The 23,152-nt window shown below is 44.2% G+C and overlaps 1 protein-coding gene across 4 annotated transcripts; it reads left to right on the forward strand.

Annotated features, from left to right (window-relative positions):
• The first annotated feature begins 922 nt into the window (after positions 1 to 922).
• Positions 923 to 22,911, forward strand: macf1b (microtubule actin crosslinking factor 1b). Of its 4 annotated transcripts, none has more exons than XM_029838575.1 (40): positions 6,227 to 6,711; positions 9,522 to 10,261; positions 10,430 to 10,486; positions 10,667 to 10,837; positions 11,300 to 11,463; positions 11,557 to 11,716; positions 11,795 to 11,879; positions 11,970 to 12,214; positions 12,321 to 12,440; positions 12,522 to 12,629; positions 12,709 to 12,927; positions 13,030 to 13,233; positions 13,312 to 13,543; positions 13,623 to 13,849; positions 13,925 to 14,047; positions 14,130 to 14,231; positions 14,321 to 14,422; positions 14,514 to 14,678; positions 14,787 to 14,942; positions 15,224 to 15,421; positions 15,730 to 15,858; positions 15,948 to 16,118; positions 16,193 to 16,348; positions 16,424 to 16,630; positions 16,711 to 16,830; positions 16,897 to 17,066; positions 17,144 to 17,303; positions 17,374 to 17,568; positions 18,965 to 19,090; positions 19,323 to 19,466; positions 19,570 to 19,758; positions 19,845 to 19,956; positions 20,033 to 20,199; positions 20,282 to 20,444; positions 20,530 to 20,684; positions 20,763 to 20,837; positions 20,940 to 21,057; positions 21,131 to 21,276; positions 21,506 to 21,626; positions 21,756 to 22,911. In XM_029838575.1, the coding sequence occupies exons 2-40, from the start codon at positions 9,602 to 9,604 to the stop codon at positions 21,779 to 21,781; spliced, it is 6,348 nt and encodes a 2,115-aa protein (XP_029694435.1). In that variant the 5' UTR covers positions 6,227 to 6,711; positions 9,522 to 9,601; the 3' UTR covers positions 21,782 to 22,911. The 4 variants fall into 4 exon arrangements, with proteins under 4 accessions (XP_029694437.1, XP_029694435.1, XP_029694434.1 ...); XM_029838574.1 differs by lacking the exon at positions 6,227 to 6,711 and adding an exon at positions 6,740 to 7,083; XM_029838576.1 differs by lacking the exon at positions 6,227 to 6,711 and adding an exon at positions 7,126 to 7,292.
• Positions 22,912 to 23,152: the final 241 nt, after the last annotated feature.

Here is a 23,152-nt window from a genome sequence, read left to right on the forward strand (position 1 = left end):
ACAGTATTTGTAGATAAATTTAGGCCTGATTCTTCTCCGCAGTCTGTTTTGCGGGATCCATTTGTGTGAAACACCGAAGAGGAAGTTGTGTGTATGACTTCCTATTAAAGTTAATTAGTAATGATTACTTTATAAGTATTTTGTTTCAAACGTCATTCGTGTGCCGTTAATTTAAAAACAGGGGAAAAGTGGAAACTTTAATTATTTACATAAATCACGTTTAACATGTTAACATGCCATCATTAAAGATTCAATATTTTGCGATATCTAAATTTTTATTTATAATATCTATATACATTGTTATAAATGAAGTTACTAATATTCTGACCATAATCTGCTGATTTGTTCGCTTTTATGAGCGATTTCACCTCTGAGGAATTCATTTGTTGACCGCCTGGGGGCAGCATTCGTCTAAATTTTAATAATTTCTCCTGAATCTGATCAAATATTTGGGCTCTTGATGGGGTCATAACTTCTCTTCTATCCGTTTGATGGAAATACAAAAAGACAGCGAAAAACATAAATCCCAAGATTCCACAGATTATAAATTAATTCATCCCAAGCATATTTAAATTATGAAAATGGAAATCATTTTCCCAGAATGGCATAATTGGTTGTAAAATAAAAGGATTTTGTTGAACTTCACCTGTTAGTCGCTGCATTTTCAGCCACAGACAAGAGATAAATATTGAACTGTTGTGAAAAACCTGAATTTAATAACCCACAAAACTATATTTAATAAAAATAAATAAATAGTAAACGCCTCAAATAATGCAGTGATCATTTGTGGTTTTGTGTTTTTCTTGACACTTTCTTGCAGGATAAAGAAGCTGCTCTGTTTAGCGCAACACCTACATCACAAGATCACAGATATTGGTATGATATGTGTAATACACACTCATCCTTCAACACTCAGCTTATTGTTGGTGCTTGTTAGCAACCAGAATAAAGAGTTTCAGACATTATGATTCACCTCACTGGTGAATAAGTACAAATCTGTCCGAATCTGAATAAATATCACAACCACGACCTCTAACCCAGCAGACAATATGCAGCTTCCTCCCTAATGGGATGCCCTGGTTAAACTTAATTTATCATTTGAATAATAACACTGGAAAGCTTTTATGTTTACCATTATCCAAGCTAATACGGTCAGTCCTGAAGGGTTACTAGATACAAATATCTATGAGCATCAACTTAAACCCATGTGACATAAAATATTTGGTTGTCACATTCTTCTTTCTCCACTGTGTTCCAGGAGGGATGTGGACAGCTTGAGTCGATGGCAGTGTGACTTCAGAGAGCAAATTAGAGCACTGAGACAGTGGCTGAAGAGCATGGAGATGAGTCTGCTGCCTGTCGACCCCAGGGTTTGTCTGGTTCCTTCCATTTCTGTGGACTCATAGTTGATTTGAACGCATCTCGTGCAACTCCATCTACACATACATCACCCTCCAACTTAGCTGGATTTCAGGAAGCAGCATAAGGGCAGAGAATCTGCCATCCTGGACTCATGGTTAGCGTTGTGGTTAGCATAGCTAACGATGGCAGTCACAGCGTTGGCATAATAATTAGATTAGAGTCATAGCGGCTCTAATCCACTGAGCACCCTGAAAGTGTACGAAGTCATTAATTTTGCTGTCTAGACTCTAATTCAGAAGGTGGTGTTAAGGCAACAGGTTGCTATAAACATTTCTTTACCATGACAAATACAGGAGCAAAAATGAAGTGATCAACAAAGAGGACGCACTGGAAAAAAGCCCTGAACTGTGTCTGAAGAAAAAACAAAAACCTTGTATGCTTCCATGACAACAGCCAAAATCCACAATCTAGAGCAAAGCCCAAGTGGAACAAACACAACACAACCCTTGTGGCTGCAAAGGAACATCTCTCTTTGACCGTTAGCATGACACAGGGCTGGTGTTGAAAACCACTTTAAAGATGTTTCACCCCCTCCTTTTATTTCCTTCTCTGTTTCTCGCCTAGATTCTTCTTATATTTGCTCTCCTGTTTAGAAATGAAGAAAATAAAAGGCATGATAGAACACCATATTGCCCCTTGAAACTATTAAACCCTCTTTTGCTAAGTGGAAAAATACTCAGAACAGATCAGAACAGCAAGAAAGTGGGAGACCACGAATCAGTCGTGGTGCCGAGCGCTTCTGCATTAATTAATTGAGCGTTGCAAAAAAGAAGGAAGGGATTGTTGTGATTCTTCAGAGTCAGACATGCTCAGACAGACGCTGAGGTGGTCCCCGTCCACTCCTGCAGGGACACTTCTTCAGGCCACCGGGGGACAGAGCGCCTGGGGGAATCAGGCTCCATTGTGCCGGAGCTCGGGGAGCAGAAGTGCCTGGCAGAGGAGGCCCTCTGCACACATGAGTGCACACTCTGAAAGGCCATTATTAGGTTCAGATGGGAAGAGGAGGCAAAGGAGGCAGGAAAAAGAGAATCTTTACAGCAGGAGCAGGGGGGATTTATCCTGCTGCTGTAGATTTATGCCATTAATACTTTCTACCAATATTTGTAAAAACAGATTGTAAAGGAAGCAGCCAGAGAGCAGCATAATTCTGCTGCTTGTTAAATGACCTGGATGGAATCAAGGAACTTTTCAGGGTGGCTAATTTTGTCCATTTCTTCTGACTTTATTTCTGTTTTTCAATGTCTATTAACTCGGCCTTGCTGATGTTCTGGCCAGCAGAACGGACTGAAGTGATCAGATTGAAATGTCTCCTTAAACACACTGTGCAAGGAAAACGATACAACACACATCGCATCGACAATAACACTAAACTTTGTTTATTTCTTTCTGTTAAACCATCAAAGTTATTGCATCTATTGCTAATGTTGGACCTTTTAGGATCTGCTTCTAGCTTGTGTGTCTGATTTAATATTCTCTTTCCATTTTTGTCACCGTTTCTCTGGTGACTTCCGTGTAAGACGCAAAGTCATGTTGTGTTGTGTGGGCTTCACTGGTTTGATCTTCTAAGCTGTCATCAAACTGCACACAATGGCAGACCTTTGTCATGGTAATACTGGTAGTCTGGTTTCAGCCTGAGCCTGAGGGACTCGTTAGTTAGCAGGACGTCCCTCTGCAGCCCCCGAGATAACAGACCCGTCAACAACCAGGAGAGACTCACACCTGCTCTCGAACACAGACGACACCTGCGCTGACTGATCTCTCGCTGTTGAAGCTCCAGTATCTTTTTAAGTCACGTCATGACTAAAGAGAACTTCTTTTAGATAATTGGTGAAAGCAGCATTCAGATTCAAGTCAAAATGACATCCTCTCACTTTTGCCATCAGGTTGGGTTCAAAAGTTCTCCTCCCTCGCGTTCCTTGCCCCCCACCCCCCCACCCCCCTGCTCACGAGGCTCTTCTGGATAAAGGCTTTCTGTCTCTGGTTTCCCCGGTTCTCCTGCAGATGCTGCATCCTAAATGAGCCTTGTACACACAATGTACAAACAGGAGCCAGGGGTGAGAGATCACGGTTCATTATTCTCTCTGACAGCTCACAAACAGCACCTCAGCACAATTGTCATAACCTTTAAGAGCTAAAAGGGCTCTTGTTTCCGTTGCCGTGAATCACCCGGAACACAAAGAAAAAGACGCCCGAATGGCAGTAAACTAAACCTGTTTATTCCCCAGACTTAAGATGACATTTGATGGTTGTGTTTGTTCCGCTTGATGTGTAAAATTGCTTTTCATCATGAAGCACTCTCCCATAAGCTGTTTGCAGGATTAATGGATATTTTCTGGCCTTATTTCCTCTTTGGGTCAGTGAAAGTCTTACTTTGATCGGGGAAACGCCACCTCTTCCCGGGAGCAGCTGAACCAGACATGATGTTAAAGCCATGATTGTGATTTGCCGGATGTCGGCAACCCAGTAGGGAAGACCATCAGCCTTTTCTTCCCATTTTTCTTCCAGGAAAAACTCTAAATGATAAATGACAGTGTGGTTGCTGAATGGTGCTCCTGCTCTGACCCTTGAAGGGACCCCCTGGTTTTTTCAAGCCTCATGAAGAGGGCTAATTACCATCTTCTGTAGAGGGAACCACTGAGGTCTTATTTAATTTGAAAAGAGCACAGAGGTTGAGATCGGAGCGGAGGGGAAACGTGCCCAAGAAATAAATCTTTATTTAAAAAAAATCTTTGCTGCCTGTGATCAAATTCTGGCTCCCGCTGGACTTTCATTTACAATCCCATTCATTTCTCCACCAAACTATGTCCACTCCATTATCACATGCATTTCACAAGCACAATGAGGTCTTCTGATGAGGAAAGATCAGATTTTTCTCTCTCACACGCTGCTTATTGCATCACCCCATTACCCAGCACGCCAGCTGCACTTCAACCACATTAGCTCAGGTCCTGAGTTAAGGTGCGTGCAGCTCTTGTGGAATGGAGTCAAAGTTGTTTTTTCCCCCCACATAATCCATTAATTACTGCTGTGGGGGTGCAGGATGCTGGATCAGGTGTCGCTTGTTGTCTTCCTGACAAAGCTGTGCCTCTCTACTGCCAGCTCCTCTCAGATAAAGAAAGGGGTCGTGGACTGGGGGGGCTTGATCAAACAGAGCACTGTGAGTTGAAGCATTTCTGCATCCTGATATCCAGCAGCTACCATATCAATTACTGGCGAAAATCACCACAAAGTCTAAAGTAATTTACACTTTGGTACAAATCTGTGTTTCGTTTTAAATGATCTATACACTGACAGCTAGACAAGTGTTCGGTGGTTAAACACAGGGCAACCTTTAGCAGCCCTCCACAGCCCGGAATTTAACAGCCGATTTTACAACCACCAGGATCTTCAGCGCTCACTCACCAGGGAAGGTTAAAGGTGAACACCACTGAATGAAAAGCTCTGCAGACGATATGATGGAGTGTTTTACAGAGTTTGAGGAGCGACAGAGTCAGATATCAGCTATTACGAAACATTTCTGTACAAAGTGAAATGCAGGTAACTGTAAAATAAAACGCATGGTGGCTCTCGTCTGCATGTACAGTATGTGCATCCAAAGTTTGGCTAAATGTCGTGTTAACCTGATTTATGTTGAAATACGCTACCCTCAAAACCAATCATCTTCTTGACATCAGCACATCCTGTTCGATGGAAAGTAATGAAATTAACATGCTAATTAATGCATTAACTCAGCCTCATTAGGCCATGAATACATCTTTGAATATTCTCCAAGGTGCAGGCCCCTCACAACCTTCCTGCAGAAAACATCTTTGTTCACAAGGTTGTGATCCGTAGAATGTTAAACCTAATAAAATAACGTGTAAATTCATGAGGAAAATAGACCATTTTATCACTTCTGGCTGCTCTAGCTATTATTGTATCCTAAACCTACATTAGAAAAAATAAATCAATAAGGTTGTCTTGGTAAGATCCTTTTTTCCCTTCATCCTTTACATCTTGGTAATATCCACACCTGCTTGACCTTCCACTGGGGGAGGACGATGCGTGACATTTATCTGTCCGGTGTGTGGGTGTGTGCAGCGTTCGGTACATTCACACATGCACGCATTCCCTTGATGTAGCGATAAACGGATTATTTGCTTGGCCGAATAAGTACAGGCAGAAAGGCAAAAATGAGGATGGGGGGGGGGGGGATTTCCGTCATAACTGCACTGTGTTACCAGGCTGTCACTTGAGTTCACTCTACACTGCATCTGCTCCCATCATTTCCACTTGGGTTTTTCAGAACATTTTTATGGTGCATCAATAGATAGAATGATTCACACTGAGCACCTTATTGCCTGAACATTCCCTCATTGTGCCTTGTTTGTTTTTTATCTTAATTTGTGTGATCCAGATTGGTCACATATAGTTTTTTCAACTTTAAATAGTTGCCGCCCTACTGCTGTTTGCACACACTTGCTGTTCTCCATTTTCTTTGGCCAATATTGTGATTTATTGCAAATAATGAAGGGTGGAATTTAACCACAGGGGTCCTTCCTTTGCCAAAAATGTTATGCTGTCTGCTATCTGTGCGTGCATCTCGACCCAATGGCTGGAAATGAGTTGCTCGGTAATCTGAGATGTTTTACAGTAATTAGACATCTTTGTTGCCACTGTGGGGCCGGGGAAACTGGTGCACACTGAATGGGGAAGCAGGTACTGCAAAGGGATTGGGGGTGAAAATGTGCTTGTGGGTGGGTACAACAGGGTGGGTGTGGGTCCCTCCTTTTGTAGCTTGCACTTCTCTCTCTTGCCATGGAGAGCAGAAATGGGCCGAGGCAGCTGTCACTTAACATGTGAATGTTTCAAGGGCAGCCCAGGGTTCTTTAGAAAACTCCCTTTTTCGCAGCCCCCACTCCCCCTGCGCCCAGGCTATTTTTCAAGCAGAAGCAGCATGGAGTTTTTGAGCCACAGTCAGACCCAAAGGAGGGGCTTTGTGGATGAGTAGAGGGGAGAGAATCAGCTTTGAGGAGGTAGCAGGGATCTCTCAGGAGCAACCTGAACAAGCGGCTATGGTGCCAACGCCAACACCTCGTGGTTTTTGGAACTGGCGCGATCTGACCTCCACGTGAACGCCGCCGGCGTTGGCCGGGAACTGTGGGAGTTTAGCTGAGCCGTTGGAATACATTGTCTTCATCTGGGCACACCATCCCATCGGCGGCATTAACAAGGAAGGAATTCCTCTGTCACTGCTCCCACAACAAAGAAGAAAGGGAGAGGAGCAGAGCCGGTGGGAGGAGAAGTGAAGTAAGGGACGGGGAGGGGAGGGGAGGGGAGGGGGCGCACCGTGAGGGGAAAGGAGGGCATTGTTTGTCTGTGACTGTGGGCAACGGAAAAGCAGGAGTTATCGGGGCATGTGTGAGTGTGTTTAGACAGCGTTTTTGGATGTGGGCATGTGTGAGCGAGAAGGCCTGACTGAGTATGTGGTGGAGGGGGAATGTGGGTCTGTGCGTGCATGTTTATATGGATGTGCGAGGAGTTTGGGATGTTGGGAAGCCGTTCAAAGGATGCTCAAACAAAGCTGGAGCCCCTCTCCCCTCCCTTCTATCCATTCTGAATAGTGATTGAGGACTGGCTGGATTCCTTTACTCATGCTGTTTGGCTCAACTGGGATTCAGGGTAAGTGTGACTCACGTTAGCTTCAAACCGCCAAAACCGCCTGGAACCTAGGACGGATGGTCAGATCGTTTCCATATAGGCTGTACCGGTCTGTACATGAAGGAACCATGTGACAAAAAGTTGTGACTTGTAGTCGCCTTGGTTTAACCTGATTTAATGGCAAATGCAGCCATGGAAGGCAATGATATCAGAATGAATGGACCTTTCAGGTGTGAGTATTTATTTGTTCAATTTCCTTTACTGTTTTTTAAACAATCAATCTGCCTCAGTTTAATTCTAAATGTCCTGGTATTTTAGGAATTAGTCAAAACTGTCAGCACTGCTTTTGTTACATTTTATCCAGTACAGTATCTTTGTCCTGTGTGCTTAGACAGACCCTGTTGAAGCTAAAACACCAAGATCCTCCCAAAAATATTATGGGTCTCAGGGGTGAATACACAGCTGCCATTCTTAATTAGAGACTACTACCATGATTACAAGGTCTTCCTTCAGACACAGACACACACAGCAGTGACACAATATTAAGTCCTCCACTGGTGTGATTGATGATCATTGGACTGCTACTAATTACAAATTTGCAAAGATTAATTCTATGATAAAGATGGAATTTAAAATGTGCACATGTGGGAATTGTATTCCCGGCCAGGTATTTGTCTCTGAAATACAATCTGTTCAATCAAATAATAGCCTTTGTCTTGCATATATATGCGATCCCTAAACCGTGTTATGGTGTTAAATTCATTAGGAAATGGAGAGAGGGTGTGTATCGTAAATCATGTGGAGAGTGGAGAGTGGGTTGAATTGAAAATAGGTTAAGTGATGGGTTGGTTAGGTCATCACCCAGAGTGAAAATGGTGGAGGGGTGGAGTTGTTCTCCTTCAAGTGTAATGACGCTATGAAGTGAGAGGTGCATGCTGCTGGCTTGAGGCAATTTCCTGTTTTCATTTGATTGTCTGTAAATATATGCAGTTTCCATTCTTTGAGGTGTGCTGAAACACGCTAGCAGATTTTTTTAAATACAAATATGTGAGGTCATTATCTGAAGAAGAAGAATAGGAATGTTTTTTTTCTTTTTGTAATGAACGCTTCCTGGCAATGTCTAATGGGACTATTCTACATAATCACACATGCAAGCGTGTAATTTAGCAAATGACCACACATGTGGTGCAGTAACCAGAGCAGGCACGCCCTCTCCATCCAAGTGTTAACCCATGTGAACGCAGACACTCTCTACCTCACTCAAGAGACCACTAGCTGCTTGTCTGAGCTAACTGGGTAATCATTGATCGAGAGGCTGGGGCTTTGTTCGGCCACTACTCTCTGATCTGTGGGTGATCCCCTGCGGATCTCCCAGCCGCATCATCTGCTCTGCAGGGACATCCGCTGTGTGATTGTCTCATTTAGAGACATTATTAGAAAATTGTTCATTTGGCCTTGGCTGCAGACTGTCTTTGCGTCCGCATAACTTTTGAACCCTCACAGTGGAAAAATGTTACCCCATATGCAAACAAAAATCCTCTCATCTTGTCTGTGGAGCCAACATCCTAATTTCCCATTTGTTGACCCATATTGCCCCCCCACAGATCTTTAGTTGCCAAATGTGACCTCAGGTGACCTGTGAGTTTCTGAATGAACCAGTCAGACCCCACCTCAGAGGGTGCGCCCGGCTCTGACGGGAACCCTGCCTGCGGTCTCCTGATGGGCTTACCTCAGCTCCTCTTGGCAGACATAATTGCATTCACCTTTAACCTCTCTGTCAAAACAATAAAGGCACTGAGCTGAGGGGGAGACAGATGGGTGGACACAGTTTAAGATCGCCACCTCCACTGTGTATGTTTCTGGAATGAATATAGTTTAACCAATCAATATTTTAATTAGATGGCTGTCTGGTAAAAGGATGCAGACATCAGAATTCAAAACAGGACAAAGAGGAAGTATTTCTATTGATTTAAAACGGAATATCAACTCCACCATCTACTGTTTGCTTGTTACCCTGTTTTCCTACCCCCCACTTGTGTTGACCCAAGAGAAATGAGGCGATGTGGCTGTCATATTTGATCAGATCGCTAACTGGTTTCCCAGGACTGGTCCGAGCCAAGTTAGAGAAAGCTGGCCGTTTGCCACTGCTTCTTCGTGCCAGGCTCAACAGTGGGATCCTCGACAAGCCTGTCTCTTTGATTTCTGTGAGATAGATTAGGAGCATGTGTTTATGTGTTCTGACGGAAGACAAAGAGACAGCATATCTCCAGGCCAAGCTTCTCTACTGTAGTTACCTCTGGTTGTTGTAGTTACACGGCAGAGGACAATGGCGACCAGGAGGTTTAGGAAAAATAGAGCGCTTTAGTTGTGATGCTTGAGTATCTACAGATGTATTATACTAAACTGCACTTGATCCAAAGAAAAAGAAGCACATTTAAGACCCCCTTGTCTTATTTTAGGTAGCTAAAGGATCTCCTGCATGCATGGCCGAGGGGCCTCACTTCGCCTATCACTTGATTAGCCTTTGGGCTAAAGGATTATGGGTAACCTCATCAGCCGGCCCAGTTGCCTGGGCCAGAAATCAAAGCATGTCAGATCGGATGAGGACTTTCTAAAGGAGTGCTACCAACGTCGGAGAGAGTGGCAGCCCCAGGAGCAACATGGAGACGCCAAACCAGACGTGGCTGTCAAAGAGAAAACACAAGAGGAGCCAAATGTGGAAAAAGAGGTGGAAATCACCAAAGAGCCACAGGACATTGAAATCAAGAGAGAGCAGAAGGAAGAGAGGGCTTGCACTCCCATTTCAGACAAACCACTCAACAGCTCTCCTGCCTCCACAATCAGGAGCAGCAGTACTCTGGATAACGCCTGGCACAGCACCCCCTCTCCAATAAAATCAAGAAATGGGACAGTAGCGAGAAGAATCGTGCCGGAGTATGCCAGATCCCCTCTGGCTCACTCTGACAAGACTGCAGCAGAGAGGAGGGCCAGCTTCCAGAGGAGGGACTCCAGAGAAGGAAGCCCCTGGTCCTGGAAAACTCTGGCATCACGAGAGGTCACGGAGGTGACGGAAGTGACGGAGACCATCATAACTGAAATTGTGGAAGTGACAGAATATCCAGCTGGACAGAAGGGAGGAGACCCCATAGTCACCAGAACTGTTAGAGTCCTGAATGGTGCCGCAGAGGAACTCGCTGAGGTTTACAAACATACAGACCCTCAAACATCTTTTTCATTTCATTCTTTCCTTCACTCGTCTCTTTCAATTTCTGTTTTTCTCATTTAATCGATATGATAATTCTGCCTTTTTTGGTCATGCTGTGATGGTATTAACTGGAATATTTGGTGGGATACTTTTAATTTCCAGCTCCAGAGTAATGGACATTCAAGCTCAGACCACGATTCCAGTTTTCAAAAGTGGAAGGTACGCTCTTTTCTGATACTTCAGGTCAATAATTCAGGATCGTTGAAATTTTGAATGACAAAAATCAATCAGTTGTGCTTGAATTTGTTTGAAAATTTGGTCTGTGGCGTGGATGCGACACTACGATCACGTAACTGTGAGACCAAATGAACTTGGTAATACTCTCATTGTCACTTTAAGGGGCCAACGCCTGCTCTGGCGCTGAAGGACGCGTCGACAGACTCCGAGACATTTCTCCATAGTCTGGATGCTTTACTTGCATGGGTCTGTGAGATCGAGGAGCTTAAAGCTAATCAGAAACCGCCGTCATCAGAGGTCAAAGTGGTGAAAGCCCAGCTCCAAGAACAAAAGGTGTGTTATCTCCAACATCACATCACATCACATCACCTCATTTTTTTCTGCTAAAAACCTCAGTGGTTTACCTATATGAAGCAGTGCTGAGGTCAGGGAGACGCTCAAAAGGCCCTATTCAGCTCTCTTCAGTCTTAAATGGGGTGTTCACAGCTGAAATGGGCCTACAGTTAGCCTTTTGTATGTGCTTCCTGGAAGCCTGGGAAAAGCGGGGAAGACTCACCTTTCAGCTGTAATCACACCTTTTGTCAGGTTTTGGGATGGTGTAAAACCTTTGTGACTGTCAGCTGGACTCATGAGTATCAATTTCCTGTTGAAAAAAAAAGCAAACAAAGCTATGATATATATTCTTATTCTAATGTTAAGGCCCTTACAATAAAATGTCTTGCTAAAATGTCCATTTTGACAGTTTTACTTACATTCATATTTACATACTGTAAATGCAAACCTGCACTTTTCCAGCTGTTGCAGCGACTCCTAACTGACCGGAGGCGCAGTATGGACACCATAATGCTGGATGGACCTCAGCCGGCAGTTGATGGTGAGGAGGAAGGGGAGCAGACAAAGCTCAAGCTCTCCACTCTAAAGCAGAAATGGGAAGCCTTACAGCTAGATGCAGAGCAAAGGTCAGTTGCTTTTCCTGGAAATGAGTTGCTTTTGTTTGTTGAGGTTTTACATGCAATGCAAATCTCACCCAAAGATATTTCTGTTGTTCGTAGGCGAGCAGCTTTGGAGCACATCCTGCCCAGGGCGCAGCTCTTCCAGGAAGGAGTTGACAGCCTACAGCAATGGTTCATGTCTGTCGAGCAAACCTTAGCTCAACTAAGAAATGCAGAAAGAGTGATGCTACATCTCCCAGAGGCCACAGATAGAGCTAAGGTTAGAGAATTCCCATGCATGAATGAAAGATTTTAAGTTGGAATATCAAATTGACATGTTTGAAACGTGTTCCTTTAGGCTGTTGTTGAAGAAATTCAATTTAAATCTGCTGATCTTGGGGAAACACAAAAGTCTGGACATGATCTGATGGAAGCACTTTCAGGTAACGCTCATTTTATTTCATATATTTGATTAGTGTGCGCTGCACTAAATATTGGCCTTGCTAAAGGAGTGCGAATATATATTGTTTCAGAGGAGGAAGCCCAGCAGGTACAGGAGAAGATGGATGCCCTCCGTATCCGTTTCTCTGTGCTGAATCTCAGCAGCCTGGATGTGCTGCAGAGGCTGGATCAGGCCCTGGAGGCCTCCAGTCGTTGCACCTCAAGCCAGGAGGACCTTCACCTGTGGCTGGGCCGCATTGAGAGGGAACTCCTGGTGGCTGCAGGAGCACAAACGCACACTGGAGATGCGGTGCTATGTTCTGCCGAGAGACAGAGGGTAGTGTTCTTTAAATTATCTGGAGGCTTGAGCAATTTTGACAACTCTTTTCAAAGGAATTTATTTTGATATATTAGCACATAGCTAACATGGAATATGTTCTCAGTTGGAGCAGGCAGTGGTAAAGGAGATGTCTTGGTTTAAAGACACAGCCCAGAGTCTTGAAAAGCTGAAAATCATTCACCTGGAACCACAGGTCATAGCAGAACAACTCTATGAACAGAAGGTCAAAACATTTTCATATTAATGATGTACTGTACATATTCAACATATTTTTAAAATATCTGTTGAATTATCTGTTGAACAGATTCTGGCAGTGGAGATTCTCCAACACAGGTTTAATATTGAAAAGATGGTGAAGATCGCAGAAATCCTGCTAACCTATAGCGATGAGGGAGAGGCAGGCAGCTTGCAGGTATCCTTTACTCATTAAACACAGCGTGTCCAACGAGTTTAGACTTTAGACTCGATTTTGCTGTCTACTCTCCACACAGGCCCCACTGGAGGCTCTGCAGGAACAATGCAACACAACCTCGGCCACCAATTCCCACGTAGTCCTGCAGCTTGAACACGCTCAGTCACTTCTCCAGCAATTCTCAGAGGGCCTTACTGAGGTCTCACCCTGGCTTAAGGAAACCCAGACCCTGATTGGACAGCTCTCCCTCAGCACAATTAGCTACGAGGCATTTCGAGAACAACAGGACCTTTTGCAAGTAAAGAAAAAAACTTGGAATGTTTGATTTTAACCTAGGTTTCAGTCACAGAACAGTTCTACACATTGCTTCCAAACTTTTCTTGATCTCTCCTTTGCTAAGGGTTTGAGGGAGTCTATAGCAGAACATCGACCCTTGATTGCACGCTTATGCTCCCTGGCAAAGCGGTTGTCAGAGCTAAACCCCACACAGGGGGAAGACTTTTGTCGAAAGGCTACAGAAGCTGAGGAGCAACACGGGGCCATCCGAGACCGAGCGAGACAGACTGCCAAATTACTCGAAGAGTCTTTGCCTCGATTCACCCAGGTAACTTGTGCGATCCAAAAGAATGTCAGCCCAGTCCTGACATAAATACAAACAACTTAAATTCTTCTGTATGTTTAGCTGAATGAGAGAATGAGCGTCCTCAGAGGGAGTCTGGAGAGGCTGCACAGTCACCTTAAGGCCCCCAGCTCTCTTCAAGGCCTCACCCCAAGGATCCAGGAGCAGCTGCAGGACAACAAACATTCCCTGGATGAGCTGTTAAAGATGGAGCTGGGCCTGAGCAGCATCAAAACACATGCAGAAGAGCTGCTGGCTAACACACAGGCTGCTGGTGATGGAACAGTCGGCACTGGTAATGCGCCGTTTTGGAACGTCTTCTCTGTATGTGCACGCATGGTAGCTAAATCTATGTTATGATTTTGCCATATCAGCAATCCAGGAGCAAGTATCCAGCCTGACCCAGATGTGGGACGAGGCACATGTTCAGGCTCAGGACAGGGAACGCTGGTTGCTTAAACTGCTAGATCTGTCCGTGAAGTTCTGGAGTGATGTCAGCGACGTCACTGTGGCCCTCACTGATGCTCAACAGGCCGTGATGGATCTGAATGCCAGTCAGACAGACAGTGAAACAATCAGGCAAAGCCTTGAAAGCATGCAGGTTCGTCTAGAAGCTCCTATTTTCTGGTTGTTGGCTCCACAACACTTCCTAAACTCTGTTCATCCTCTCTTCCAGACTCTCAGGGAGGACATTGACAGTTTGCAGGGAGATCTGGACACCCTCGGTGTTGTGGGAATGGAACTGATGTCATCATGCGGAGACACAGACAAACCAGATGTCACAAAGTGCCTTGATGAAGTGAGAGAAAATGGGAACTAAATTGCAACCGGTGATTTTGTTTTGGCTTGTTTTGACGATTGTCTTTTTGGCTGCTTTAAAGCTTTACTGCACGTGGAACAACTTGAGCAAAATGTGGAGTGAATGTCATAAAAAGCTGGAGGAGTCCTTGCAGATGGCTCTAAATTATCAGGACACTATGCAGGTCTGTGGCAATGCAGTGGAATCTAGTCTTGTGTTCACATCCCTTCTAACACATAAACTGCTCTGTGCAACTGATTGTGTTGCTAATAGGGGCTTTTTGAATGGCTGAAGTCAGCTGAGCTACGTTCCACTGAGGAGTTTGTGATAGAAAACGACCTGGAATCGGTCAAAGGGCAACTGTATGATCTGAAGGTGAGTTCATAAACATACACTCACAATGATGTTTAACCTCAAAGGATTGCTTTAAGTTAATGTGCTACAAAACATATACTGTGTCCCTCAGGAGTTTAAACGAGAACTGTACCAGAAGAAAATAGAGATAGAAAGTCTGAACCATCGCTTTGTGTGCCGGCTGTCTCCAGGCTCGGAGCGTCCAGGCTCTGTCTCTCCTCTGTGTGATTTCAGACAGCGCTGGGACAGTTTGGAGTCCGAGACTGTTGGCAGACAGGTGGAAAGATATGAATATTTTAACAAAATCAAAGTTTCTAGAAGGAAATAAGAAATTCAACTATATGTATAATTTTGAAATGATCTTTTCCTCGTTTTCCGACAACAGCATCAGCTGGAGTGCGCTTTGCTGGGTTTGGGTCAGTTTCAAAACACACTGGATGAGCTGCACACTTGGCTTTCTCGGACCGCCGAACAGCTGGAAGGCATCAGGCCAATCAGCATTGACCTGCAGGCGTGTGAAATAGAATTGGCCAAACACAAGGTTTGTGGTGACCCACATATAGCAATACAGTGTTTCTAACACCTCACAATGAAGCCTTTATTATGATGCTACACTGTTGGAGGCATGCTTTAATGTTCAGAAGATTGTTGAAAGCCTGAAGGTCGCAAAACTGTTACATTGTGAAGACCTGAAGGTCGTAATGAAGTTAGTTAGTATGCCATTGTCTTTACTCACACAGCAACAAGGAATATCTGACAAAGAAGAATCCCACAAAGCTTGTCTAAAATTAACATTGACATCTGACTCTGATATTCTACAAGGTGTTGCGTAACGACGTCATGTCGCATGTTCGAACAATGGAGTCCGTGAACCAGGCAGGCGGGGGCCTGCTGGAGGTTGGGTCTGGGGACAGTCCGAATGGTTTGCAGGCTCGGCTTGAGGAACTTAATGACAGCTGGGAGTTTGTCCGCTGTGAAACAGAACGCAAGCAGCTGGAATTAGAGAACAGGCTGAGTCAGGTAAGAAGGCAAAAAATCCGGTTCATTTAATTTTTTGCTAGAAATTGATAGGGAGGTTTTTCTTGAATACATCATATGGTTAATCGTGCGCACCCTGTGGCGCCCTCTTGTGTTCACTTGTGACGATGAACTTCATAACAGCTGACTGGTCTTTTGTGGAAAACAGAGCAGATTTGAGTGCCAAAATACAATATTCATGCTTTCTCTAATTAACTTATTTGCTCAGAGTTTAACGTTTAAAATGATTTATAAGCTAATTAGGGTGTATTTGGTCTTGTGTTTCTCCTATTTTCATGCTGTTTTTGCAGGTACAAGACGTTACCATGGAGATTCAGGATCTTCTGCAGTGGTTGGACAACACAGATCTGAGACTGTCATCTTCTAAAACCATGTGGGGTATGCCTGATTCTGCAAGTGAAAGACTCAATGCCCACTTGGTAGGAATTATCTGTCAAAATAACTGTTTATGCAAGAAAGCAAAACTTTATAAACAAACAAACAAGAGAAACCTTGTTGGCCATTACAGGAATTGTGTAATGAGATGGATTCAAAGTTCCACACCTACACGGATGTCAGGAATGCCATCAACAGGATGCTGGAGATCAGCAATGTAGTCCGTGGATCGAGCACAGAACACAGCCTGTCCATGCTCGAGCAGAAATGGGCGTCTGTCTACAGCAAAGTCCAGGAGCGGAAGGTCATTTAAATTATAATAATGAGTCATTATGATATTGTCACCTCCGATTACATATTGTGATGTTTGATGCACAGGCAAAGCTTGCAGAAGGACTCAATCTGGCTAAGGAATTCCACAGTAATGTGCAAGAGCTTCTCTTAAAGATGTGCAAGTGTGAAGAATCCATTGGTCTCCTCCCTGCTCCCAGTTTTGTTCTGGACACAGTTTGTTCTCAGCTGCAGGACCACAGAGTAGGCCTCGTTTTGAACCTGTCCTAGTCTTTTTATCGTAAGCACGCTGGCTCATACACTTTTTCATGTGCGCAGAAACTGGCGAGCGAGGTGAGCAATTACGGCGACGTGAGGGGTGCCGTGGAGGACAGGGCTCGCAGACTCTCAGAGCTGAGCAGGAAGGAAGACAGTGATGTCATTCATAACCTCATGATGATTGTCCAGGACCGACACAAAAAGCTACAGCTCCGTGTTGCAGAAAGAGGCAGAACACTGGAGGAGGTTAAGAAGAACGCCAAACAGGTACGTGTGTAAAGCATGGCCAGCATAACTGAATATGACTGCAGGACTTCTGTGTGGTACCTCCCATTTTTATGTTTCAGTTTAATGAATCTTGGCGTCTAATGATGGACTGGTTGATGGAGGTGGAAAGGACATTAGACACACACAAAGAGATCGCTGTGTCCCATGAGGAGATTAAACAACAGCTGACGGAGCAGAAGGTGCAGTAGCTGTCATGGATACCTGGTCTACATGTGACCTATTCTGATCCACTGCTTTATAATTAGGGGTTCCAGAAACTGCTGAGGGCAAAAAGACCCATGTACGCAGCCTCACTGAAGAGTGGACGCAGCCTTCATGAAAGGGCTCAAACCAGCCACGATCGGCAGCATCTGGAGAATTTACTGGCTGAACTCAAAGACACATGGGACACCATTAGCGGCAAGTCCATGGAGAGGTAACGGCCGCTGAATATTTTATTTCTTTTCAATTGTTTTTATTTGAAAATCAAGGCACATGCTGATTTTCTTTCAGACAGCACAAGCTGGAGGAAGCACTGTTGTTCTCAGGAAGATTCACCGATGCTCTCCAGGCCCTGAATGACTGGCTATACAGAGCGGAACCCCAACTGGCCGAAGATGTTCCCGTTAGCGGAGACAAAGACATGGTGCATAATCTGATGGATAAACACAAGGTACAGGGCCTCACAAAATAACTTGTAATGTATGTTTATAGGATTTGATTGAGAATCTGTTTCTTTTTAGGCCTTCCAAAAGGAGCTGGGAAAGCGAGCTGGATGCATCCGGACTCTGAAGCACTCTGTGAAGGATCTGACCAGAGGCAGCACGGCTGATGCTCACTGGCTGCAGGAGCAGATGGATGAACTGGAGGTCCGCTGGGAGGCGGTTTGCAAACTTTCAGTCAGCAAGCAAGACAGACTGGAAGCTGCACTTTTACAGGTAATCCTCACTGGCAGTAAACGTGTGGATCCCGAATGCATTAACGGTTAGAACAAACACAGAAATACCTGTAGATAGTTGATCATCTGGGACTCATCGTCCATCAACTGCACTAAAGAGTTTAATTTAGGGTCAGTTATTGAGAATCTGTTATGGGGGCTGCCAATACAGATAAAAAGTCAGCTCTTACGCAGATTGCACAAGAATGGGGTATCAGAACCTCCAGAATCAGAGGTGAAAAAAGGCTGTTACAGGTTTACTGGAGAGGCAGATCAACAAGGGCGATGAAGAGGGTAGTGAAGATGGGGACTGATATTAGGAGTTCAAGTGATGTGTGAGAGTTGTCCCTTATTTGAATGTGCACAGATTTTACTTTGGTTAAAGCTGCTTTGGAGTATGACATTAGTTCACAAGTCACCAAGCATCAATGTCAACCTCACACCTCAGCTGAGCCACCAGTTTTTTACAGCAGAAATACTGTAAATCAGTCCCCCTCTACTGAATTAGCCACTATTATCACACCAAAAGTCAACCTGTGAAAGCCCAGCTCTCTTGAGGAAAAGTGAGAAGAGTAAACTGGTTGCTAGGCTGAGAAGTCCTCTGGTTGGCAACATTTGGAAACCTCCTTGTGAACCTAGAGTATCTCTGAAATGCAAAACACTGGCAATACTCCGACGCCAGAGCATCTCGGTCCATCTTGCTCAGCGGTGCGCTACCTCAAACCAAGGAGATGAAAAGTGAAAGTGACAATCTGAGTGTGGAGATGAATGAATAGTTTAATGTGTTCTTGGCATCTGAAAGTCACTGGAAGGGAATACCTGTTGACATTCAGCTTGGCAAATGATTGGAATGCCAACAGTCACTTCTCCACTGTTAAGGATTCACCAAGGGTGGAATAATATGATGGTTTGCACAGTTGTTCCCCGAGGTGCCAAAATGCCAGGAACCATTCTTTGGTTGGCATTTTTGCATGGTTCTGACTCTTGGGTCCAGCTCACCTATTGGTTGTCCTGTATGTTAATGTTGACAGGGATGGTGGTGATCACACTGTTTGGACCAAATCTATAAAACCTTAACACAACTTTGTGGTGTCTCAAGTTTGCTGTGTCTCAAATAGTGATCCCAAAGTGGCTTAGACTAGACTATTTGAGATTGTCCCACAGCATTTAAACATTATTTTTTTGAAGTCTTCAGGTTCTGAACTTCTGATTTATTTGATTGTGTATTAATAATGCAACAAAATGGTGCACCAGACTAGTGTTCATGACTATTTACCTTGTAAATTGAAATGTTAATTGTGTGTTAGTGAAGAGATCTTCAGGAAAGTTCTGAATCCCAAATAAGGAAGACTGTGATTCAACTTCAAACCAAACGCTCCTCAATTTTGTTGTTTTAGGCTGAAAAGTTTGATGGACATGTCCACTCTTTCATGGACTGTCTCACTGAGGTTGAGAGAGGGCTGAAATATGGGGTGATGCCGGAAGAGGAGGAACCTTTGCTCGTTTTCAGCAAAGAACATAAGGTCAGTATAGTGTGATAAGTTATCATCCTTTTTTATGGAGAATTCAGAGTTAAGTCAAGGTCTGCTGGTCAGTGTTATCAAATAAAGCATATTGGATACTGGAAACTTTTTTAACTCATTCAGTTGACTCAGAAATGTACTTTGACCCCAATCTAGATCGGTCCTGTGTCACACCTCACTAAAAATATGAGTAGTTTATCATTGAAATTCTTTGGTTTGTTCTATTTTGAAGGAGCTGATGGTTGCCCTGCAGGCTCAGGCAGCAAATCTACACAATATTCAATGTCTGGGTGAGGAGATCTTGGCCGCTTGTCATCCAGACTCAATAATCACCATAAAGTCTTGGATCAGTGTCACCAAAACCCGCTATGAAGAAGTGAGTGCGGCTGTGTGATGAGTTAAACCTTTTTGACGAGAAACAGCAACAGAAGACGTGAGATCCCGTCGGTACATTTGACTATCAATTTATTTTAACTAAGGTTCAAACCTGGGGTCAGCAGCAAAGTCAGAAGATCGAATCCAGTTTGGCAGCACTGGAGGCAGAGAAAGAGGAGATCCAGAGGCTACTGGATTGGATCTCCTCAGCAGACGAAGCCCTCTGCCTCCGAGACCAGGACGCTTTAGCTGAGACCACAGAGCAGAACCAGGAGCTGATTGAACAGCACACAGTACAGCCTCCCTATTTATTCCTCTATCACTTCTATCCCGCGTATATACACCTATATTAGCTGTTAAACATCTCTCCTTCCTGCAGGTATTCATGGAAGAACTGAATAAAAAGTTTCCTGACGTAGAAGTTGCCACAAAATCCTGCAGGCACAAAAGTGTCCCTAAACAAGTTTCTCCTGGCAAACGGCCACTCACTAGTATGAAAACCTATTAAAATAAGCAAATACAGCGCTATCATCACACTGACTTTCTTCTTGTTGTTACTCCATCCAGAGAGGAGGAGCACCCTTAAGATGCAGCCCGCTGTACCGATACCGCTGGAGCACCTCGACCCGCACACACCAGAGCTCAGTCAGCTGGTCAGTCAGTGGCAGAAACTTTGGCTTCTGGCTGTAGCGAGACAGAAATGTCTAGAACAGCACCAGCAGGCTCTCAAAGAGGTCAGCCTGACTTTGGAAATGCAACGATACAATCACATTTTGCTAATTTAACAGAGGATTGTTTCATTTTGGGGGGGGGTAGATGGAAGAATTTGCAAACTTTGACTTCAACATCTGGCGGAAGAGGTATAATCAGTGGATCAGCCACTTGAAGTCGCGGATCTTAGATGTGTTCCGAAGCATCGACCGCGACCAGGACGGTCGGATCAGCCACAAGGAGTTTGTGGACTACGTCCTCGCCTCCAGTAAGATTGAATCGGCCCACATGGGTTAAATTTAAACACCTGTAAATATAAAAAGTGTCCTCTTTGAATGCAATCTCTTCCCCAGAATTCCCCACAAACTCTTTGGAGATGAACGCGGTGGCGAACATCTTTGACATGAACAATGACGGCTACATCGACTACTACGAGTTTGTGAGCGCGCTTCACCCCAGCAGAGATCCATACAGGAAAACGCTGGATGCTGATCAGATCAATGAGGAGGTGTGCAGATGAAATGCTAAAGATGCATGACTGCTGGTTCCTCTTACAGGAGATTTACTTTTTTTGTTTTTTGTTAAGGTGAGTCGACAGGTTTCGCAATGTAACTGCCCCAAGAGGTTCCAAGTGGAGCAAATAAGTGCCAATAGATATAGAGTGAGTCTATTTGCCTCCCACAGATCAACATAACACAATCTGAAGGCTGGTGTGTGCTTACAGGGTTTCTCTTGATTCCACCATGTGTTTTGTCTGCTGCAGTTTGGAGATTCCCAGCAGCTCAGGATGGTTCGTATCCTCCGAAGCACATTGATGGTCAGAGTGGGAGGAGGCTGGACTGCTTTGGATGAGTTCCTGGTCAAGAATGACCCCTGCAGAGGTCAGTATGTGCAAACTTTCCCTGGTTGTTGCTGTGGTCTCCCGTTAAACTCCCCCTGCTGTGTTTCTAACAGTCAAAGGCAGGACTAACCTTAAGATCAAGGAGAAGTACCTGTCCCCAACAGGAAGCTCCTCTAAGGGCCTGGCTGTCAGCAGGTCTAACTCAAGTCTGAGCCTCTACAGCAGCGCCTCCGCCCCCACCAGTCCTATGACACGCAAGGTGAGACAAAACCATCAGTTTTCTACAGGGGGACTGGGAGTATTCTTCCCACCTGATATTGGTGATACTTGATAAATGATCTTTCTTTCAACTTAAATTGGTCAGAAATACAGTTAACAGCACCTGCGGCATTCCTCAGGGGTCTGCTGTCGCCGATAGATGTTTGTTATGCTACATTATAAGAGCATAACACACATTTATCCTAATTATCTGCTGCGCCACATTTCAGGCATTACTCCGAAGAAGTTTCTCAGGCGACCGTTGCATCCGTCCCAGGAGCTCCATCGCTGCTCTGGGATCTGAACTTCAGTTCGTCTCGACAAGAGTGGACAATTCCCCCTCCCCCTCGGGTCAGTCAGCTGTTACTCCTGTCAAAGAAAATTATCTTTGCCATTACACTGAAGTCCCACACACATTTAGCTGCATAAACAGGAGCTGACTTCTGTTCTGCCCCCCTCCCCCTCTTATTGTCCCTCTAGAGGATGCAGAAAGGTTACCCACATGATTGATCCTGGCCCTGAGCTGCGAACACTGAACCCAAACAGGGCCTTGGGGCGCCCCAAAACAGAGTGATAAGCAAAAAAGTGTGACGGAGGCGCCGAGAACAGAAAGGCAACACAGAGAGGAGTACAACAAAGGTCGGCAGAGGTGACGCCAAAGGGCCTTTATTTGTCTGCGGGGATTTAAACCGTCTGTGTTCCGAAGTCTGGACAAAGGTTCGCTTGTCTTGTTATATTTTATCCTTTTTTTTCTCACTAGAATGTAGAAATCCAGAAAGTTCTGCATGGATACTTTATGCATGACAGAAAGAGCATTTTTGCTAGCTTGTTCTGGTTTGGTTGTAAGGATTCAGCAACATCAGGAAAGGTGTCTGACTGCCCTAACTAGCATCCCAAAAAGTAAACAAACCAAAACAATATAAAGGGGGAGAATCTGCTGCCCTTAAACACAACACAAAGATGACATTGTTGGCAGCGCCTCAACTAACTTTTACCTTTCCTGACAATATAATTATGAATTGTTTGTACCGCAAAGGATGTTCCAGACACTGGAAATTGTGATGACGATGATGATGCACTGAAGTACGACAAGTTTTGTTTTGTAGAGATTATTTTCTCAGGATTCTTTTTTGTGTGTGTATTTTCATGGAACGTTACTGTGAAATTGTAGATGTTTCCTTTACAGTTCTGTATTACCTGGGAACACTTTCACCAGATCTTAAAAATAAAAAAATGCACTTTTGTGTCCAGCTGTAGAGAAGTTGGAGTATAGCAGTCATGAGTTAGAAAATGAAAGCTTAAAAATATAAAGCCTTGATGTTCAAAAGCTCGGTTGAAATCAACCTTCTTAGTTCAGCATTTTTTTTTTAACCAAAAAACATTTTTTTTGTTTCGAGAATTTTTCTTCTCGATTATTAACCCAGAATTTCATTTACTGATCAAGACAAAGCGTCAGCTGAAGTTTGTCAGATGGGCTCGTGTCATCAGCAGTGTCTTCAGAATAAATACTCACCAGATTTCTCTTCTGCTATGCACCCTAAATCTTTCTGTACTGTATGTTTCTATACTAAACGGTCATCCTGCTGTACTCTTGACAACTTTATGACTGCGTGTACAAAAATAAATCTTTTTTAATTACTTTGTGTTTTTTTTTTGATCTTCTGACAGTGAATATTCAAAGTTCTAGTATATGGTTTGTTTTTTTTGGGGGGGGGGTCACACAAATATTGTTTAGTTGGTTGAAGCTGCTATTGATGAGACTGAGAGGAGACACTGTCCAGCCACTTGGCTTCACTCTTGACCTGCCTCGCTCCTGTAACATGGGCTGGGAGCAAAGATAAAGGTCAGCTCTCATCCTAGATGATGTTTTTGGTATC

This window comes from Takifugu rubripes, chromosome 7, assembly GCF_901000725.2.
Source record: "Takifugu rubripes chromosome 7, fTakRub1.2, whole genome shotgun sequence".
Classification (NCBI taxonomy): domain Eukaryota; kingdom Metazoa; phylum Chordata; class Actinopteri; order Tetraodontiformes; family Tetraodontidae; genus Takifugu; species Takifugu rubripes.